The 21,303-nt window shown below is 37.8% G+C and overlaps 5 protein-coding genes across 13 annotated transcripts; 3 read left to right on the forward strand and 2 right to left on the reverse strand.

Annotated features, from left to right (window-relative positions):
- The first annotated feature begins 94 nt into the window (after window positions 1-94).
- Ran (RAN, member RAS oncogene family) lies at window positions 95-3,332 on the forward strand. Of its 3 annotated transcripts, none has more exons than XM_033486565.2 (3): window positions 95-237; window positions 877-1,348; window positions 1,432-3,332. In XM_033486565.2, exons 2-3 carry the CDS (start codon window positions 896-898, stop codon window positions 1,645-1,647), a joined length of 669 nt encoding a protein of 222 aa, XP_033342456.1. In that variant the 5' UTR covers window positions 95-237; window positions 877-895; the 3' UTR covers window positions 1,648-3,332. The 3 variants fall into 3 exon arrangements, with proteins under 3 accessions (XP_033342456.1, XP_033342453.1, XP_033342455.1); XM_033486562.2 differs by lacking the exon at window positions 95-237 and adding an exon at window positions 244-456; XM_033486564.2 differs by lacking the exon at window positions 95-237 and adding an exon at window positions 521-814.
- A 114-nt stretch (window positions 3,333-3,446) lies between these two features.
- LOC117229767 (elongation factor Tu) lies at window positions 3,447-5,545 on the reverse strand. The gene is made up of 6 exons (XM_033486554.2): window positions 5,385-5,545; window positions 5,224-5,276; window positions 4,968-5,133; window positions 4,576-4,883; window positions 3,844-4,505; window positions 3,447-3,757 (listed from the first exon to the last, which is right to left on the reverse strand). Exons 1-6 carry the CDS (start codon window positions 5,419-5,421, stop codon window positions 3,574-3,576), a joined length of 1,410 nt encoding a protein of 469 aa, XP_033342445.2. The 5' UTR covers window positions 5,422-5,545; the 3' UTR covers window positions 3,447-3,573.
- A 405-nt stretch (window positions 5,546-5,950) lies between these two features.
- Window positions 5,951-11,511, forward strand: CkIIalpha (casein kinase II subunit alpha). Of its 7 annotated transcripts, none has more exons than XM_033486547.2 (9): window positions 5,951-6,142; window positions 6,620-6,706; window positions 7,202-7,433; window positions 7,529-7,640; window positions 7,724-7,936; window positions 8,705-8,899; window positions 8,984-9,335; window positions 9,411-9,488; window positions 9,756-10,657. In XM_033486547.2, exons 3-9 carry the CDS (start codon window positions 7,339-7,341, stop codon window positions 10,175-10,177), a joined length of 1,467 nt encoding a protein of 488 aa, XP_033342438.1. In that variant the 5' UTR covers window positions 5,951-6,142; window positions 6,620-6,706; window positions 7,202-7,338; the 3' UTR covers window positions 10,178-10,657. The 7 variants fall into 7 exon arrangements, with proteins under 7 accessions (XP_033342438.1, XP_033342440.1, XP_033342442.1 ...); XM_033486549.2 differs by having other exon boundaries at window positions 7,280-7,433; XM_033486551.2 differs by lacking the exons at window positions 6,620-6,706; window positions 9,756-10,657 and adding an exon at window positions 11,190-11,511.
- A 749-nt stretch (window positions 11,512-12,260) lies between these two features.
- Uba5 (Ubiquitin-like activating enzyme 5) lies at window positions 12,261-17,928 on the forward strand. Its single transcript, XM_033486555.2, has 6 exons — window positions 12,261-15,885; window positions 15,995-16,130; window positions 16,202-16,398; window positions 16,467-16,653; window positions 16,723-17,056; window positions 17,124-17,928. The coding sequence occupies exons 1-6, from the start codon at window positions 15,755-15,757 to the stop codon at window positions 17,294-17,296; spliced, it is 1,158 nt and encodes a 385-aa protein (XP_033342446.1). The 5' UTR covers window positions 12,261-15,754; the 3' UTR covers window positions 17,297-17,928.
- LOC117229764 (uncharacterized) lies at window positions 17,460-20,969 on the reverse strand. Its single transcript, XM_033486545.2, has 12 exons — window positions 20,679-20,969; window positions 20,487-20,607; window positions 20,260-20,424; window positions 19,924-20,198; window positions 19,731-19,850; window positions 19,515-19,661; window positions 18,832-19,442; window positions 18,499-18,760; window positions 18,310-18,430; window positions 17,917-18,226; window positions 17,712-17,853; window positions 17,460-17,656 (listed from the first exon to the last, which is right to left on the reverse strand). Exons 1-12 carry the CDS (start codon window positions 20,814-20,816, stop codon window positions 17,549-17,551), a joined length of 2,520 nt encoding a protein of 839 aa, XP_033342436.2. The 5' UTR covers window positions 20,817-20,969; the 3' UTR covers window positions 17,460-17,548.
- Window positions 20,970-21,303: the final 334 nt, after the last annotated feature.

Consider the following 21,303-nt stretch of genomic DNA (forward strand, 5'->3'; position numbering starts at 1 on the left):
ATAGATGTCGCTTCCTTCGGACATATTCCTGTTGTAATTTTCAAAATAATACAGTGATTCACGCATTTTTTTAACAATTCAGTCGGAAAAATATTCAAACTGAATTTTTTGAGATCCCGTTGAATAGGCGTTTCTTTTAATTCGGACACGGTTGCACTCGACGAATGACGAAAAAGGAGACCCCTACTCGTCGAGTCAAGGGAACGCCATTGTGAGCCATAACAACTGTGTCGCAGGGTAAGTTTTATCGGTCATTTTCACGTACACGTCACTTGCCGGGAAATTTTGTACACGCACCGTTCAGTTTTTCAAAATCTCGACAGAGTTTAAGAACAAGACGTTCAATCGTTCGATTATTCGTCGTTCCCGTAAAATTAGCTGCAACGATATTTCGATAGTGTAACGTAAAAGTGATTTTCTGTGTTTCGACGGGAGGCGCCATTCTCCAAGAACGTGGTGGGTGAATTTTTGCCGTTGAGTAGCGGTTTGAGGGTGCCGGGATATCACTGGACCGGCTTTTCGTGCTACTCTACGATGTATATTCGATTAAGATTTTGATACATGAAATTTTTCAAATACTCGTAATACATTTCTGTCTTTTCCCGGTCTCTTTGCTCAGTGGGTAGCACCAGATCACGTTTTCAATGCGTGATACGTCCACCGATCTAGTATCTTCCAGTAATTTCGAAACTAACTGACGAAGATTTTGATTGCCGCGCACGCGATAGCGGAATTATTCCTTAACACCCTCACTCGCGATTAAAACCGTGTCGTAACCATTGCAAGTGTCTTAACTCACGAGGGATCTCGAAATGTAAATGTTTCCTCCAACAGTGGTTTCCTCATTCACATGCAAGTTTATTGTTACTTTTTCAGATTCCTAACCTCAGCAAAAATGGCACTCGAAATAACACAAATCCCACAAAATGTGGAAATTCCGACCTTTAAATGCGTCCTGGTAGGAGATGGTGGTACCGGGAAAACAACGTTTGTAAAACGACATTTAACCGGCGAGTTTGAAAAGAAATACGTCGCCACTTTGGGAGTTGAAGTACACCCTCTCATATTCCATACAAACAGAGGGCCTATCAGGTTCAACGTTTGGGACACGGCTGGCCAAGAGAAATTTGGTGGTCTCAGAGATGGTTACTATATTCAAGGACAATGTGCCGTTATCATGTTTGATGTTACATCAAGAGTTACATACAAGAATGTGCCAAATTGGCATAGAGATTTGGTAAGAGTTTGCGAAAACATACCTATCGTACTCTGTGGTAACAAAGTCGATATCAAGGATAGAAAAGTCAAAGCGAAGAGCATCATATTCCACAGGAAGAAGAACTTACAGGTAACAACAAATTTCATGAACATATGATTCATGTTACATTTGTCTATCAAATATACCGATTGCAATCATTTCCATGTTTGTAGTACTATGATATCAGCGCAAAAAGCAATTACAACTTTGAGAAACCCTTCTTGTGGTTGGCACGCAAGCTGATTGGCGATCCAAACCTGGAATTCGTTGCTATGCCTGCTCTTCTACCACCTGAGGTCACAATGGACCCACAATGGCAGCAGCAGATAGAAAAGGATCTTAAGGAAGCACAGGAAACCGCGCTACCAGAAGATGACGAAGACCTTTAGTTTGTTACATCGTGCTCATGATCCGAAAGGAGGCATGCCGTACACGAGCGTACCCCGACTGTTACGTTCTCATGCCTCTATTATAGGTCGAAGATTCTTTCTTTGAAGGAATTAAAACTCGCGTAAAGATTTTGTTCGATACGTTAATAATGGTAAAAAATGTTGACCATTGTTAGAAGGGATACAGGAATTGAATGCCGCTATGTTTCTACGCTCACGAATCGTGTGCGTGAGCATAGCACGTAAAACGTCTAATTTTATACTAGTATCGATTGACCCAAGCATAACGTAAAGTCGTATCGAAATATTACGAACAGGTGTAAGGCTTTAATCGATGTATAACACTTTACGAAATTTTACATGTCAAAGTATAAAAAAAAGTCGTTCCATGATCAGAAACCGCATGTTCGTTTATTCTAAGATTCGACAGTTTTTCATACTCTCCTGATTTTAAAGTTAACTCCGACAGTATTAGTTATCTAAATTCGTCGTTTACTCACACATACGAATGCTTAGCGTAACCGAGGAAACGATTTGTGCGGTACATCAAATTGTTTACCGGTTTTAAAGTACATATACGGTGAGTGATAATTTAATTTCCGTTGTCAATGCTGTCGCAGCTAATTTTAAGATCAGAAAAATATGAAAAAATCTTAGAATGCATGAACTTGTTGTTTCGAAAATCACGAATGTAGAATGTAAAGTATTAATTCTGCAAGAAAGAATCTATCGATACACAAAAACCCTGATTTTTAGAAGTCACTGTTTACATACACGGAGATCGAGACGTATGTACACAAACACTGGCCCGAACGTTTTAATCGAATACACATCACTCCGAAAATGTTCTTAAAATAGTTGAATCCTTATCTGTCGATGACTTACGCGTTGACGTTACTTTACACCTCGGTTACAGGATGACAAATGAATTTGAAAAGAAGGGCATCGATGTGTATACGTACTCGTCAAACGAACAGTGCAACAATCGTCTTTGCGAATATCTGCGACTCCCAGACATACTGTTGTATTTTGAAATAATGTTACGATTGAGATGAAGCACGGTTTGTAGTCAGTTGCGCCTGTCCACGATAATAAGGACTGTTTACTATTTTTATAAGCGAAGGTGAATGTATGATTTGTTCGACTTAAATTATATAAACAGTGTTTTTCTTTTCTATACAAAATGTTTTTTTTTATGTTTCGTTCCGTTGGGAGCCAAAGGGTTTCATAGACTGTTTTCTTCTCCTTGATTCCACCGGTTTATTACCGATGAAATTAAAAATACTGAGTGAGTACGCGCGCACGCGGTCAAAGGTGCACACCAAATCACTAAAGAACCTTTGTCGATGGAAAAATAAAAGCAGGTAACCACTCGATGGTCGAGGACTTGGGAATTCTGCTCAATGAAACTTGTACCGATGATGTATTGAGTTCAATAAATCATCCTTGAACTGTTCTCAACGTTATAACATTCCCGAGGCACAACGTTCACGAAGGCGTCACGGGCCCTATGTCGATTATTTATTGTATCGTTCGAAGCAGAGCGTCAAAGGTCATTTCACCTCGTTCTGGACGAATCAGGTGAATCTACCGTTTTTGTTTGCTTAGAACTCTGCGAATTTTCATCAAGAGTTTTCTTGTACGCTGAATCAGAAATAGAATAAACAGTTTTTACAAGAACAGAATACCTTGTATTTTAAATAGTATTTGTATTTGCAATCTCCGTTACACAAGGCTACAACGCTAGAACTATACGTTACTTCTATAATAAACAGGTATTTACAGAGAAAATGATTAGATTCTTAGAATTATGTGTATTTGTTAAAGAAAATGCATACACGTATAGGACTAATACTAATGTCGTATCGCGGCTATACCATATATTTACTTTACGATAACAATGTAGTATTCATTCAAATCACTTCATTAAGCTTCAGCCTTTGTTTTCTTAGATTTCTTTTTGCCTTCCAGAATATCTGCACGTTCTTTCTCGGTGAGAAGTCCCAGTGCCTTTGTTACTACCCCGGTTGCCGTTGTTGTGCTTCCAAATCGCAATGTGAATCGTTGCCCTCTTTCAAGAACCATTGGCCTGATCATTTTTAATATAGCTCTAGATAAAAAAATAGTAAATATATTAACTTAACGATAGCATATATTGACTTCAGTGCTATTTTTTTACATGTAAAAAATACTTACGTAAAATCTTCACCAGGCATGACTAAATTCTTGTCGATTAAATTAATTTCTGCTGCGACATCCCAGGTTTTGCAGAAAACTTGAATATGGGACAAGTGATTGATTGGTCTCTTTCTGCCTCCTTCCTCAGGGGTTAGCATGTATAGCTGACACTCTATATGATCGTAAGCCTTCATTGAACCTGGCTTACACAGTATCATACCCCTCCTTACTTCCTCCCTTTTCAAGCCTCTGACCAAAGCACCCAGCTGATCTCCGGCATGAGCCTCTTCGAGTGTTTTATGGAACATTTCTACTCCCGTTACGGTACTCTTTAAAACTTTATTGTAACCGAGTATCTCGCATTCTGTGCCTTTCTTTAATTTGCCACGCTCTAATCTGCCCGTCACTACCGTCCCTCTACCACCAATGGAATAAACACTTTCTATAGGTAATAAGAAAGGTTTGTCTAGATCTCTAATAGGAGTTGGTATATAAGAATCTACAGCTTCCAACAATTTCAGCACCGGTTCCTTTCCAATCTCTGGCTTGTTTCCTTCCATTGCGCAGAGCGCGCTCCCCTTCACAATGGGAATTTTATCTCCGTCATATCCCATCGAGCTCAGCAACTCGCGAATTTCCATTTCTACTAATTCTACCATTTCTTCGTCAGCTGCATCGATCTTATTGAAAAACACAAAACGATATATGTAACTGAATATAATCATTGATTCAAACGATAACAAGCTCTACCTTGTTGATAAAAACGACAATATGATCAATGCCAATTTGTTTGGCTAAAAGCACGTGTTCTCTTGTTTGTGGCATAGTCCCATCGGTGGCAGCAACTACAAGAATAGCTCCATCCATTTGCGCTGTACCAGTGATCATGTTCTTAATGTAATCAGCATGACCTGGACAATCCGTGTGTCCATAATGCCGATTATTCGTTTGATACTCTACATGAGTCGCATTGATAGTAATACCACGAGCCTTTTCTTCAGGCGCATTATCAATCTCAGCATAAGCCTTCAGCGTTGCCAATTCTTTTTCTGCTAGAACTAAAACGAAAAGCCAATAGATCGATATTATTAGAGCAAGGTATTCAAACAGTAATGATTTATTTCACAAAAAGAATAGCATACCTCTAGTAATGGCTGCAGTTAATGTTGTTTTTCCATGGTCAACGTGACCGATCGTGCCAACGTTACAGTGTGGCTTTTCTCTACTGTATACTTTCTTCTCCGCATAAAACCTTTGTGCCGTGATGTTCGGCAGAAACGAGCCGATACGTAACCTATCGTGAAATTGCTGTAACGATAGAAAAACAATCAGATACTTGCTCATGTTAATATAAGTGCAAGATATACGAATGTAATATGTTTGTAATAATTGTCATACGTGTTTCACGAAATGTTCGATGTAAAATATTTGCTTTACTGTTCGCCTGAGAGCTAAAAAGAATAAATAAATAACGACAATCTTTTAGAAAGATTATGTTCCATTATAATTCCATCGGAAAACTAGAAATACATCAAGAGCATGTTACTACATTTACGTACCCGGATTAAAAAAAGATTTTCTATAGGCAAGAGCCATGTCTTTTTAATTCTTCGATTATTCAATCTCCTAAGTGGTCAGGTACGTGTTTCTGTTCAACGCGTGTAGATCAGAGTCAACTGTACATACACTGAATTTCTAGAGGCGAAACTTTGACATTCTCTAGTAATCAATCTCCAGCGCGCGGTGTGCTGCATATGTGCAACTAAATTCCCTATGAAGATAGTCTAGAAATTTTAGAGTTAAGAGTCAACGGCATTTTAAGACCATGATTAATCTTAAATGCATAAGGATATTCGAATACATACACGTCACATCATGTGACGTAATGAAAATAATTTTGAACATCGTTTTCAAATGTATAATATTTCAAATGTTGCCGCGCTTTTCAACATTTACAATTTGACATATAAAAGTTAAAATGAACCCACTTAGGAACGCATGCGTTTTGAAAATTGGTCCTTGAAAAACACGGAAGAGTTCTATTTCTGGTATGATCCTAAGCATAGGCTGTTTTTGAAAAGCACCATGAATGGTCGGCGGCCGAAGGTGTTCAATCTATAGAATTGAAATTTGTGGCGGGTTGTTGGCTGCCATCTTGGACCTCGCTCGTTTGAGAAGCCGGCCGCCCGCAAAAATCTTCGAGTTTCACGCGTTCGCGCGGCTTCACGTATTCCGTAAACGGTTTGCGTGATTTCACGACGAATCGCCAGACCTGGCGCGGCCGATTCAATCAAGATTCGGGTCCGGAATGTATTAGGTGAGTCCGAAATAAGTCAACGTTAATTTCCCGATCGCGATGGCGTGTGATTTATCTCGTACATGTGTGTTCGTGCCTTGTGCTTGTGCGTGCTTCTCTATTTCATGTAGCAGATAGCAGATTAATTTTTACCTCGGTTCGTCTTCGATCGCGAAGATATTACAGTATTTTTTTCGGAACACGGTACTCGGTTATCGGTCCCACTGGCGTTCCGCGAACCCGTAATTATAAATTGCTGGAACGAACCGGTAGTCTTCGGTAAACTCACAATCAATAGACATCTAAGTAATATGCTCTTCATTCGTCGTAATCAACGAACAAATTTTTTTATTTATTAATCATCTGTGTCACGTTCAATCATTTCCGCCACATTTAAGGTTCGTTTTTACATCGCGTAAGAATTCCCGTCGAGTTTCTTACCTACCTAACCACGTAAACGATCATTTCATTTAAATTCTTTTCAACTTTGTTGCATAGGTACTTCCAGTAGAAAATACGTCTTAACAATCATAAAAAAGATTCGGTCACGTATATCATCCTTCATATTTTCAACAAAATACAATGGTAATTAATAGTTATTGAAGTACTAAGTTTTTTTTTTATTCTGTTGCTTTACCGCATGTTTGAGAAATACTTTATTATATTTAGCGCAAACCATTTTCATTCAATGGATTGTACATAACGTAATGGCTCTATGCTTCAATGAATCAATTTGCTTTTGTGTGTCAACTTCCTTTTCTGCTATGTATGAACATTGAATACAATGAGAACACATTGCTTCAATTCAAAATAGAAAATGTAATGATCTCAAGTGAGATGAACAGTGTTTTCGTTTTATAATTTTTCAATATTTTAAATTTTGGTAAAGCAGAGCTTAATACTTTTCCTAGGAAAGAAACGTATAGTTCTCTTTGTCTCTTAGCATTTCTTTTTTTCCTCCTTTTTTTTTCATTAATTAGAGAAAGCATAATATTGAAACTAAATTTTAATATACTGTACTAAATCTCCTACAAGCATTTTGTTCTTATTTTTTAATGTGAATTTTTTTTAATGACTCAGGTGTACTTTTTTCCTCGCACATTCGTAATTGGGTGAGTGGAGGAGAAAAAGTAACTAGGTCTTGTAACTTTTTGATAGACAACGGTGAAAACATAGCAATCAACAAAACAGATAATAATAGCTATATATCGGAGAGAATGGCATTTCCTAGTAGAGCACGCGTTTATACCGATGTGAATTCACACAAACCTAGAGAATATTGGGACTATGAATCCTATGTTGTCGATTGGGGGTAAGTCAATGTTTTAAACTCATGTAAGTACATACATTTTCTTTAATCTTACTAACTTCTTTAGTTTTTTAATCAATTTACTTTCACATATATAGGCAGCAAGATGATTACCAATTAGTAAGAAAATTAGGCAGAGGAAAGTATAGTGAAGTATTTGAAGCTATTAACATCACAAATAATGAGAAGTGCGTTGTAAAAATTTTAAAGGTAGGAAAACTTCAGCAAAATTTTAAGTAATTAGAACACATTATTTTTTAAGAAGTCTAATTCTTTTTCTATTGATTTTTTAGCCTGTAAAGAAGAAGAAGATAAAAAGAGAGATTAAAATCTTAGAAAATCTTAAAGGGGGGACCAATATAATCACACTCCAAGCAGTTGTTAAAGATCCAGTATCGAGGACACCGGCACTGATCTTTGAGCATGTCAACAACACAGATTTCAAGCAGTTATATCAGACATTAACAGACTACGACATTAGATACTACCTCTTCGAGTTATTAAAAGTGCGTGTATTGTTAAGTGCAATGGAAACAAGTTCGAGATTATTAGTTTCATAGATGTAGGTGTATATTATAGGATCGAGAGAACCTAGAGAGAGAAGGAGAGAGTTCGAAAATATTTCTATTTTAGCACAGACATGTTGTAAGCATGTAAAATTCTTGTTGTACTGACCATTATGAAAGCATAAGTCGTTGTTTTATTTTCTTTAACGCACGTTTAACACGGGTAGATCTCCGTTCCGTTAGAGAATGTAAAACAACCACTTGGTTTAACTTTAAACGTTTTTGAAATTTTCGAACTCGTCAGATAGTTCTTTACAGAGATGACAATTATGAAGAACCGAAAAGATCTCAAAACTCTTATAACGTATATCGGTTTCTGTTATAGTTCTTCAGAACTGATATTGTATTGGTTGTTTAACTGTTATTTTTCGATTTTGGGTTTCGATTATAGTTTTATTTTACGTAATACGTACTAACATTGTATTTCCTTTAAGTATTACAAGTATAGATTCTATATTTAAGTCGAAAATGTACGCGTCTTTATAATATTTAACAGTTATAACAGTTATGAGATTTTTTTCGGTCCTTCATAACTGTTACAAGAACCGAAACCGATATCTGTTTTCTATCCCTGGTTCCTTAAGTAAGGTAACGTGCGAGAATTCACTTTATGTTTCTGTTCGGTTTATTTATCTGTAGCTGGTTTCGAAGATCGAAGGATACACAAATAAATTCACATGACATTATTCCATCGTTTTCTCTGCTTAGGCACTGGATTATTGTCACAGTATGGGAATAATGCATAGAGACGTCAAACCGCACAACGTTATGATAGATCATGAAAATCGGAAACTGCGGTTAATCGACTGGGGTCTAGCAGAATTTTACCATCCTGGTCAAGAGTACAACGTACGAGTAGCTTCGCGTTATTTTAAAGGCCCGGAACTACTCGTAGATTATCAGGTTCGTAATATCAATGATTTTAAATATATATATATTTTCTTTCCTTTCAGTTCTATCTCCTCATAACAAACCGATTCTTTGCAGATGTACGACTATTCGTTAGATATGTGGTCTCTTGGATGCATGCTTGCGAGTATGATATTCAGGAAAGAACCGTTTTTTCACGGACACGACAATTACGATCAGTTAGTTAGAATTGCAAAAGTACTCGGAACCGAAGAATTGTTTGAATACCTTGACAAGTATCACATCGAATTGGATCCTCGTTTCAATGACATACTAGGCCGGCATTCGCGCAAACGTTGGGAACGCTTCATGCATTCGGAGAACCAGCATTTAGTGACTGCCGAGAGCCTCGATTTCCTTGACAAACTTTTGCGCTATGACCATTACGAAAGACTCACCGCCCGTCAAGCTATGGACCATCCTTATTTCTGTAAGTATACAGAAAACTGAAAGATGTTCCATCTCTTCTCCGAGACTTGTCTGACCCGATGTCTTTATATTTTAGACCCGATAGCGAAAGATCAAATTCGATTAAGTATGGTATCATCGTCACCTACTCCCGCGACAGGTTCGATGCCTGTAGGTGAGTAACGGCCCAGGTAATGTCACCACCACGATTTCCAATTTATAATTATTTAACCATATCATTCACGTATTGCTGAATCGACCACACCACGAGAACGCCATAAAATGAAATGAAAATGAAAATGAAAATGAAAATGAAAAAGAAAAATACTTTGATTCCGCATCACCGAATACGATGCGCGTTGATCGAGAACGATGATCCGTGAGAAGAGTTCGTAAGCATAATTCGGATTCACACACACAATTTCTATTTTATGATATTTAGAAGGAACGAAAGCATACCAGCCGGGGCAACGTACGTGGTATCTGTATCTCGGATATGGCGCCTGTGGTTTAACAACACGAGAGTCAGTTTCGGAATCAAAATCAGAATCTGGACTCGCCGTTCTGAGCCGCTCCAGCCGATTCGCAATGGCGAACACCGCTGTTGGCAAAGAGGTGTTTGAAACGTTGAGCGTTGGGAACACACATTACATATATTCAGAGAAATGTATCGTTGCCAGAGGGTGCCGGTCCATTGATACCGTATTCCCATTGCGAATAGGTTGCAGCGGGAAACGAGACAAAAAAAAGAAAAAACTTACGTTACGCTTTACGCAAGGTCGTTCCAGGCACCTAGATAACAAACGGACAAACAAATGTAAGCGCATCCGCGGCCAGAATAGGAACCATGTTATTTGTCACTGACGTATATTCGATTCAGAGATGTTCAGAGCAGGAGTATGGAATGACCAGTGCGGCTTATATAATAATACGATAGAAAGAGAACGAGAGAGTGAGAGAGAGAGAGAGAGAGAGAGAAAAAGGAAAGAAAACGTGCGAAATAATAAAAGTAACAACGGCCCTTAACAGCGCGGAACGATCTTCTTCGTTGCGAGAGCGTACCACGCGTTTTCATTTTTTACACGATGCGAGGTGTGCTGTACCTCCAACGAACTATCCGATTCTCCACGCAACACCGCCATGGTTTTTATCGTCCTCAGTGTTATCATTCTTCTTTCATTTTTAACAATGAGTCAGAGAAGATCGTTTCGGATGACCGTAGTTAGCGTGACCACAGAGGAATGCGACTAAGCAAATGTTTAATTTGAAATAGTCAAACGATTCAAGTCTGTGTCGTATGATTGTCGAACGATCGAGAATTCGAATAAAACTGTATAAAGTGCTGCCGATTATTCTTTTACATTTCGTTGTCGCATTAACGGATCTCTGTCATCCTGTGTCGTCGGTCTCTTCTCGATGCTTGGCATAAAACAAACAAAAAAAAAAAAAGAAACCAAGGATCAAGTCGCACGCGTCAGTGTATCAGTATTTGAAGGAAAATGTTTGATTCCACTGTGAACACGAGCGATCAAATTCAGGAGACTCATTTATTCTAATGCGGCGCATTTTTCACCGAATAAACATACATGGCGAAGATGTACAATGTATTATATGCTATGTATCATATTATATGCTCTCATATATGTATATATTTATATACATACACGAACGTACACATGTAGTGCAATGAAAGTCTTGTGAATTCTGGAGAACCGAAAAAAAAAGAAGCGGTGAACTGTTATCGAAACGACAACTAGACTTGAATTGCTCGGTCATTTCAAAACGAACTTTTTATTAGATAATAATGTATCTTTCTTTCTTTGTTCTCGTGTAATTCTGTTGTTCGAATTGCAAAGAATCAAACATTTTCGTTTAGGTATTAATAGCTCTCGCGAGGGGCTTGAACCGATCCCTAGACGTGACTGCGAGCAGCGTGCCGATTCATGGAACGGATGGATTGAAAAATACGAGAGAAGACGGAAATGGGACCCGGGATGGATCAAAGTATTCGCCGCGGTCGTCGCGTCGTTTCTACGCGATCTCGGAGTGTTCATCCGTTACATCTGAACCATACCCGACCATCGCACCACCTGACCACCTTCCGTTTCAGCCGACAACAGAAAGCCGAATTACGTTCCCACTTGTCCGGGGTCCTGCGCTTTTCGAAACGCTCTCCATTCTTCAGCTTTGGGAAACCGTTTGAAAATCGATTTCCAAAGGCGCCATGTATAATCGTGTATTCGAGCTATTGCTATACACCGAGTCCAACGATGGCAATCGAGAGGGAGAGAGAGAGAGAGAGAGAGAGAGAGAGAGAGAGAGAGAGAGAGAGAGAGGAAGAGGATAGTAAGTGCTATCTTTTAGAGGTGCCGGGAGAAAAACGTCCTTCCGCTGTCCTTTCATTGACGCTGCTAGCTGACGTCACGATCTTGGGGAAGTCGATCACGGTGTGTCGACACCTTTTTGTCACCCGGAGGATAACTATGATCGCAATTCCACGATACATCAATGACGGACGAGAGAGACGGTTGCAAAAGCTACGGATTCGCGTAATTTGCATCTGAATTTATGTGCGCACGCTCGCGCCTCGATTCAACACACATGAAAAAAAAACACAACACACAAAGAGATACGTACACGGACAGCTAAATGAATACAGAAACGATACATGCATACATACACGTATACGTTCTCACACTTGTACACGTAACTTAGGCCGCTCGGTTTAGTACTTTTAACGATGATAAAAATGTTCGTTTATATCTGATACAATGATAGTTGAATAAAATGTTTGTTATAGCCAAGTACTCTTTGTGCTCTGTGAATACCTGTGTATCCATTCGGGGATGTGTTGATGTTACATCATCGCGAGAGAGAGAAAGAAAGAGAGAGAGAGAGGGAGGAAAAGAGCGCGAGTCGAATTTTCTATTTTCATGGCTTCTCAACGGTTGTTTTCCGTTATACCATTTGCGACACGTTGAATCGATTAGAGTCCATCCTATCGGAATCGAGCATTCACAGACACCTTACACACCACTTGGCGTCGGCAAAGTCCTACGGACGATAGAATTGTACAAGAAAGAGAACGAAACAAGCTCCTATACACGTCTGTACACACTCGTGCGCTCGACGCGTTGCCTGAAACTTGCGGTTTTAAACGAATTCAGCGAAAAAAATCATTTTTGTACACGCTATTTCATGCACAGATTGCGGATGTTTTAGTATCTTTTACAATATTATTTTTATTATATGTTCAACACGTTAACCGTCGTGTCATACATATTCGCTAAATACTGGCGAGGATCAGAAGGGTGTAGTAGCCAGCGTCTCAACTTTTATTTCCGGTCTAAACGAAACGCTTCGATTTTTATTTGATGTTTGTGATTAACTGAGTCGGCGCCCACACGTGTTCAACACTCGATCACATTCCAAAGAATATACGCTAGAGATCTGATCAAACCGAATTCGATGTTTCACAAATCTCAGATAAATCGAATCCGCAGTCTATAATCGTAATTCGACGGCTGTAAGTTGAAATACCGTGTCGCGTTCGTCAGAAGTGTTTCTTAGATAGCGTTGCTTTTATACATTGTCGATATCGGTGCAGCTCTCTTATCGAGAACACTTCATCGAAAACACGTGCGCGGGTATCGAGATTGTTGTTGCGTGCGTGAACACCTAAGCGTATTCGAAACGTGTGCGAACCGGAGCCCCTTAGTTGACAACACCGCAACGTGGACAACACACATGGTCGATAGGCGATCCAATTATTTCGTATACAGCATTACCAATGTGTTTCTTATCGAATTGAACGTGTAATTATTTATATACAAATATAAGACGATTCATTGTGTATATTAAAGAAAAAAAAAAGATATTCACAACGCGCGCGAGAGTGAGAGAGAAAGGGAGACAGAGCGAAAGATAAATAGATAGATAGATAGAGAGAGAGAGAGAGAGAGAAAGAGCGAGTGAGAGAAAAAGACGCGTACTGTTGGCAGTTGAAAAGTTGGCAGTCAACAGTGACTGACTCTGGTTCAGTAGAATAGCCTTCACGGACAGACACATAGAATTTAAGTACTACATTAGTTATGTCAGCGCGCGCCCTGTCCAAGCGCTTCGAGTATTTTCATTTGCTCCGTATAATGTTACGGCTGTCAACTTTCCAGCTACCAATTATGTAATACTTTTAATGTATGTATAGGAAATAGAGCCACACTCCACTTGTACACCGCGTACTTTCGAAAGAATTCGTCAGTTCCTATACGTATAAATTTTGCGCATAAAGTACGGTCAATTCGATATACATGAATATATATATATATGTATATATACATAGCGTATATACATTCACAATATATATATATAGCGTACTACGCGTACTCGATTCAAGCGGAGTGTGAATTCAAATTCGAAATTCGACAAGCGACACGTGGCTTAACTGAAATAGTACAGTTTACTTCTTATTCCGATCGCTGTTGCCGTTTTTGCCTTATCGAATCTTTGCAAGCGAGACGTATAACGTTTATTTTATTTTTTCAATGTCGCTATAGAAATTAAGCGTGTTAAAAGAGAAAGCAAAAGATTTTAAATATGTACATTTCATTTATTCTGCTTACGATCGCTGTGACCGCGCGGGCGAACCGCAGCGGTTCGTTTCACGGGGCAAGAACGGCGCAAACGCACTCGATCATCCGAGTTTTAACAAATCCCTCCCTCCCCTGTTCATACGTACGTTAAGTTTACGATAATCTAGTTTAGTTTTATAGGAGAAAAACAAATTATCGAATAACCACTATTTAAATCTGCAATTGAATCTAAACAAACAAAAGAGAAAAGAGAGAGAGAGAGAGAGACGGTTAACATCGATTAAAGTAACGACTTGTCGTCAATACAATTAATATATTACACTCTTGAGTTTTAACCGTACGAAGGCACGCTGCCTCCTGGAACTAGTTCGAGAAAATACCATACAAAGTTACCCAGAATACTTTGCTGCTACAAAATATCATTGTCCGAAAGAAAATGGAGCAACTTTTGGTTCGAGGGACTGCAGCGTGCCATTGCATAGTTAACTTTGGTATTTTGTCACGCTGTGTTATAATTTTACGCTGTTTCGCGAAATGGGGATTTTTTCGTCGGTACTTTCCTTATGTTTTTTATCTCGTTCAGGAACGGCTGTATCCTGTGGAAACAGAGTGCACTGGATTTTTAATTTTACCAGAAGCATAATAAACACGCTCGAATGCCAAAGCGACGAAGCGAAATCGTTCGTCGGTTTAATTTTGTTCTTCTAGCACTCTCTTCTACTAAAGCAAACGAGGAGTCGCTCAGTTTTCATTTCCGAATGTGAACCGCGGGATTTATTACTTGTAAAATAAACTATTTTGACATGGTTGAGGTATGACAATAAAATTAGCCAAAGTGCACCGAACTGCAATTTGTTTGAAAACCTCGTCGTAGACCGCCGGAGCTCTCATTGCCAAACGGGAAACGATCGTTCACTTTGTACCGTGCGAACTCATGTTTTTCGACCTCATAATTTTTCAATGTTTGTCGTCGAGATTCTGCGATGCGATAGCTAAATGGTAAAACAGAAAAAAAGCAACAGATTGTTCTTCTATACGTGGACACGACACGAGACACTCGCGCGCATCCGCATACGATGTAATAGCAACACGTATGGTTTACAAACACAAAGAATAAAAAGCCTTGTAACAACACGAAAATAACAGTGCTGTATAGACTCAACTGAAGGAAAGGCAAATACAATTTCGTTTGTATCAAGAGCGCGAATTATTCGAATGAATTCATCCCTATCGAATTGCTCAGGTCGGATCGATGCGATGTTTATATATATATGCTTCCGATTCTGCATTCGGCGGACTAGCTCGTATTCAAGCTTTGGTCTTATTATTTCATTTCCGAGGATTCAAATTAATGTTCAAGCTAAGAAAACAATTTCCTTAAGGTCTTTAATGATTTATTACATTTTAAAAGATCGTTGAATTTGTAAGCGTTACGTATGTCAATTATCGATTGAAAAGATGAAAAAGAAGAAAGATGCTGAACGAAAAAAAAAAACAAGATTTAAAGAACATTTTGACATCTGGCATTTCGGAATATCTCACATCGAAATTAATAGGTTATGTTCGGAATTCTAAAATCTTCGAGCAAGCGTTAAGCGTTAAGCGAGTTCGCAAGGTATTATTTGCAACTTTATTCGTACATGTTCAAAATTTAAAAAATGTTATGGCACAAGCGCGCACCTATTCTGACAAATATATCAGAGAGGTCTCTGCGTATACATATGTAGACATTACTTTCTTTTCCTGCCTACGATCAGTTTAGAGTCGGACGCGTGTCATAGTCGACATAAGTGACATCGTTGTGTTAAAGAAACGTCTTGCATTGAATTTGAAATTAATAGTAAGTTTAACGATGGATCAAATCGAAGAATTACAGCGTCGAATAAGACAGCTCGAAAGTCAATTGTCGCAGGAACGGAATCAATCGACCAGAGAAAAAATAAGACATATGTCGAGCGAGGTGGTTGATTCGAACCCTTATAGGTAATTGCCTTATTTTATCTTTTAAATAATATTTAAGAACAGAGATGCAATAATTTTAGGTTGTCTAATATGAAATGTAGGATTTCTAATTATTATCCCTTTTGATTAGTCGCTTAATGGCTCTAAAGCGTATGGGCATAGTGGACAATTACGAAAAGATAAGAGAACTTACAATTGCCATAGTTGGCGTGGGTGGAGTTGGAAGTGTAACTGCAGAAATGCTCACAAGATGCGGCATTGGAAAGGTATTAATCTTACATATATCACAACATTATAAATAACAAATTTCCTAAGTAATTAATACTATGTATTCTAGCTAATCCTGTTCGATTACGATAAAGTAGAGATGGCAAACATGAATAGACTCTTTTTCCAACCATATCAGGCTGGTCAAAGCAAAGTTGAAGCAGCAGCAAAAACATTACAATACATTAATCCAGATGTGGACATTGAAACACATAATTATAATCTCACTACTGTGGACCACTTTGACCACTTTATGGAAACCATAAGGTAGAGAGAACAATAATGCAAAAACTACAATACTTCTGATGTCTAGAAATAAGAATTCTGATTTTTAGTAAATCAAGTTTAACTGGAGGGCCAGTAGATCTAGTACTGAGCTGTGTAGATAATTTTGAAGCCCGTATGGCAATTAACACTGCCTGCAACGAGCTAAATCAAAAGTGGTTCGAAAGCGGAGTTTCAGAAAATGCTGTTTCTGGACATATTCAATTTATTATTCCCGGGGAAACAGCTTGTTTTGCGGTAAATAAGAACTATAACTAAAATGTGAAACCAATTTCGATTTTTCTAATCAATGTGTTTTCTCTTTAGTGTGCTCCTCCATTGATAGTAGCGGAAAATATAGATGAAAAGACATTAAAACGAGATGGTGTGTGTGCAGCATCCTTACCTACAACCATGGGAATTGTGGCTGGATTTTTAGTTCAGAATGCGTTGAAGTATCTTTTAGATTTTGGCGAGGTCTCCTACTACTTAGGCTACAATGCAATGCAGGATTTCTTTTCTAAAATGATATTAAGACCGAATACGAACTGCGATGACGGATATTGTAGAGAACGCCAACAAGAGTATGCGAAGAAACCAAAACCTGAGCCAAAAGTAGAAGTTATCGAAGATAAACCATTGCACGAAGACAATGAATGGGGTACGTTAATAATGGAAAAATGGTACCAGAACAATTTCAGGATTTACTAAAATTATATCTTTTGCAGGAATTTCATTGGTCGACGACCAAGATGAACAGGAGAACGAGACACCATCGTTTACGTGCACGAAGGAAGCTCACAGTTCATCATCTCAATCAACCGATTCCAAAATTGATAGCATACAATCCGATTCCGGTCCAACTCTTGAGGATCTAATGGCACAAATGAAGTCCATTTGAATTTTATTTAATTTTCGTTGAGAACTTTTTTCTTAAATTCGAGCGAAATCAAGTCTCTCATTTTGCTGTGGAAAACCATTATAACAAGAACAAGTATGTGGCGAATAATATTTTACAGAGTATAATATTAGCAATGGAACATGTGAATAGAGAAAGGAAGAAATAGTGTAACAAATTAGGTTTATAATTAGTGTACATACATTTTTTATAACTTGCGCGCTAAAAGTAAATATGAAAAAGTTAAGAACATCGTTAAGAGCACTCAGCCGTAGGTAATGCATGTAGAGGATGTAACAACGACAAATCATCTTTCGTAGAAAACCACTTTTTCAAAAGCTGTTCCATACTAGATACACATTCCTGTAATTGAATATACTTTGTATGTTTATAAAATGATTAATATTTTCAGTCTTACCTCATTTATATTTGTATCGGACACATTTAGCTCCTTTTTAAGACGCACAGCGTTTAAAAGCCAAAGATGTGCAGACTTTTGAACAATGTAAAACTCAGAGTTTACTATTCCAACAATTAGTTTACTGTTTGTACACGAAGAACTGCAACAGACAAAGAAATATAACATATGTAACGTGTACATGCAATAAGTTTATAAAACTTACTTATTGAAGTAATTCTCGGTTACTCTTTTCAAGTCCATGTCCCATGGAACAATGGTTTTCAGTAATAAATTTTCTTTCCTTTCGGAACTCGATGCATCCACTTTTTCTAATGCCTTCAGCAATCTACTTCTCACTTTTTTATTGTCTACAGGACATTTTCTTGTTATTTTTTCTTCCGTTTCACGCTCTATTTTCTCGTCGCGCGCAAGATCTCTGTAATAACCGCGTTCTTCGGATGATAATTTCTTCCAGCAATCAGTCAAGATGTGCGCGATTTGAGCTGCTGATCTATCCGGATTCTGTTCTACAACTAACATTAGAAATATCCATTATAGATTGTATTCAAATTTATTTTGTTGCACTGAATCGTATATGACCTATTAGGGTATTCACCTTTTGATCTCATTTGCATAGAAAATTTAGTAAAACCATCGCATACATTAGTTTGACGCAAATTACTTTCTGATCGTTCAATTAAGTTTGAATTAGCACAAGGCTGCACGTTTGTGCCTCCCTATAGTGAAAAGAATATTTCCTGAATTACAAAAATTATTCAATCCAATTCCATTAAAAAATGTTTACCTTTAAACCAGGCACATGCCCTTTGCTCCATTCTAACAATGTAACACACTTCTTTTTATCTGATTTATTTTGTTCTCGCGAGACTGTGGGTACATTTTCATCCTGCATTTGATTTTCTTTTTCATTTGTATCCGCATTATTAATAATCAAGGAATCGTTCCAGTCAAAGTCATCACCTAAATCTACAATTGGTAACTGACTTAATGTATCCTGTGAATTTAAATCAAACGGAGGGCTATCGTCATCATTTTCTTGCTTCATGCTGTGAAAAAACATCATATGTTTGTGAACATTTCAGATTCAATTGTAGAATAAAATTCTTAAATAACTTACAGTGCAATTGATGAATTATCATCACTGCTGCACACTAGCGTGAAATTTTGGGAATCGTTTGAATCTGACTCACTTAATTCTAAATGTGGTAAAGGAACATTAAAATGTTCTGTATCTTTCATCCATACATCATTATTCTTGTCTTGATCATTTGTTCGCTTTTCAGTGCTTTTCCCTTGTCTATTATTTTCAGAATTCGTATTTAGTGCAGAATCACCAGTTTGGTCCGTGTTATCGCGTTTCTCTAGTGCACGCATGGGTTTCTCTTTAGATGTATTAGTGCTTTCTTCGATCAGATTTAGATCAGGATTATATTGTTTATTATTTTCGGAATTCGTATATAGAGCAGAATCACAAGTTTGGTCACTGTCATCGCGTTTATCTGGTGCACGCACGCGTTTCTCTTTAGATGTATCAACATTTTCTTCAATCGGTAATTTTCGTTTTTTACAAGCAGGCCATTCGGTTTTTTTGTCATCATCAATTTCTCTTTGAGAGTAGTCTTGGTAGTCGCTTATTGAGACCTCGCAAGGATTTTCTTCTACTTGTACTTCTTTTTTTATTCCATAGAAGTCTTTTATACGTGTATCCAGTGTATCGTGAATTGCTTGCTACAGATATGACACGTATTACGCATAAATTCATGTATAAATCAAAATTATTTCCGCAAAAATTGTAATCACCTGTTCTTTAAAAAGAATGGAGGTTTTATTTGGATCTAGATTAACATCGATATTTCTAGCGTTCGTTAAAATGTGCAAAAGAAATATTGGTTTCTTCTTGGATGATGAATCGTATTCGAATGCTTCCAGTATTATTTTAATTACAATCTAAAAATTAATTGATATCGTTTATTGCCCTTTTTTATTAATAAATAATGTAAAGCCTTAAAAGTATACCTTTTCTAAGTCTTTATATTTGATAGGCCTATTATTTACAAAAATATACTGCGCTCCAGACTGAAACACTTCAGATACATTCCGAGATTCTTTCAGAGGCAGCATTAGCTTCATTCTAAACTGAAAAGTAGAAAACCACTTTCTCTTTTAAGCATTTTGTAAAATGATAAGTATGATTTAATCATGTAGTTACCTCTTCATTCTCAATATTTATCCAAGTCATTTTTGATGTCACCTTCTTTCCTAAAACACAGGATACTGCTTCTTCTAACGAAGATGTGCCAGGCTTTGTAAATACAACATTGTTGTCTACCTTATAACTCATTCGTACCATAAATTTGCACATCGCATAACTTTTGATGAATGATTCTAGTATTTTAAGATCTTGATTGCCTTTCCTCGGATTAGTAATAATTTGCCTTCTCACAGGTAGCTGTTTAAATAATTGTCTAACTTGAACAGTTGTTCCTGAAAAAATATAAAAATATAAAAAGAAATATAAGTGAAACTCTGAGTGTTCTTTTAATACCTCTGGCTCTGTGACACGGTTCAGATTTTGCGATGCATCCACGGTTGTCAATGGCATACGATGTAGCCACTTCCTCTTCTTCCGTTTTGGATACGATTGTAAGATCTGATACAGCGCTTAAGGCATATAATGCTTCGCCTCTGAATCCATACGTCTCTAATAAGTCTGCCATCGATACGAATAATAGGTTAAATTAAGCAAACCATATACTTTCAACAATTACTTACCCAAATCAGAGAAGTTAGAAATTTTCGAGGTGTAAGCAGGCAAAGCCATGTAAGGTGCATCCAATTTGGCAATGCCACAACCGTCATCTTTCACTTCTATCAAAGTAGCGCCGTGATCTGTCTGACGATTAAAATAGAAATTTTATGGTGAACCATCGTGAACGAAGGTGAAGGATACACAAAGAAAAATACCAGATTAACTTCCACATTGTTAGCGTTCGCGTCTAACGCATTTTCTATTAATTCTTTGGCAGCATTCGACACTGAAGTTATAATTTGCGTGGTCGTAATTAGTTTTACGGTATTGTTGTCCAAAGCCGATATGGTCATTTTGACAGGACATTAAATCAGTTTAATATCACACACAGTTTAAAAGTTTATCAAGTTCTGATTTACGAGTAAAATTTTTTTCGCATGTACTGTACGTCGACGCATAAAAATACCACTGCAATTGTCAGCGCGGGAATACCACTTTTAAATGTGATCGGTGATCCGTAATTACACCAGCGATCGCGGCGCCTCTTGTGGTGAAATCTTGAAGCTCCGTTCAGAGAACCATACAGCGCCAATTAGTAAGTAACGAAACGCTCAAACTGCTAGCCAAATAGTACCGACAGGGTAAGATACGCGCAGACTTAACCTGAGGTGCCATCTGGCGGATAAAATTGTAATCAATCGGGCTATTTTCGAGTTTTATGTAGCAAACGATTCTTACCCTACTTTGTAATATTGACATGCATATAGATATATTGTTTTAGAAAGACAATGATGGGAAAGAGTCGGATTGAGGGACTTTTGAAACTGAAAACCACAAGAA

The sequence above is a fragment of the Megalopta genalis genome, chromosome 2 (genome assembly GCF_051020955.1).
Source record: "Megalopta genalis isolate 19385.01 chromosome 2, iyMegGena1_principal, whole genome shotgun sequence".
NCBI classification, from domain to species: Eukaryota; Metazoa; Arthropoda; class Insecta; order Hymenoptera; family Halictidae; genus Megalopta; species Megalopta genalis.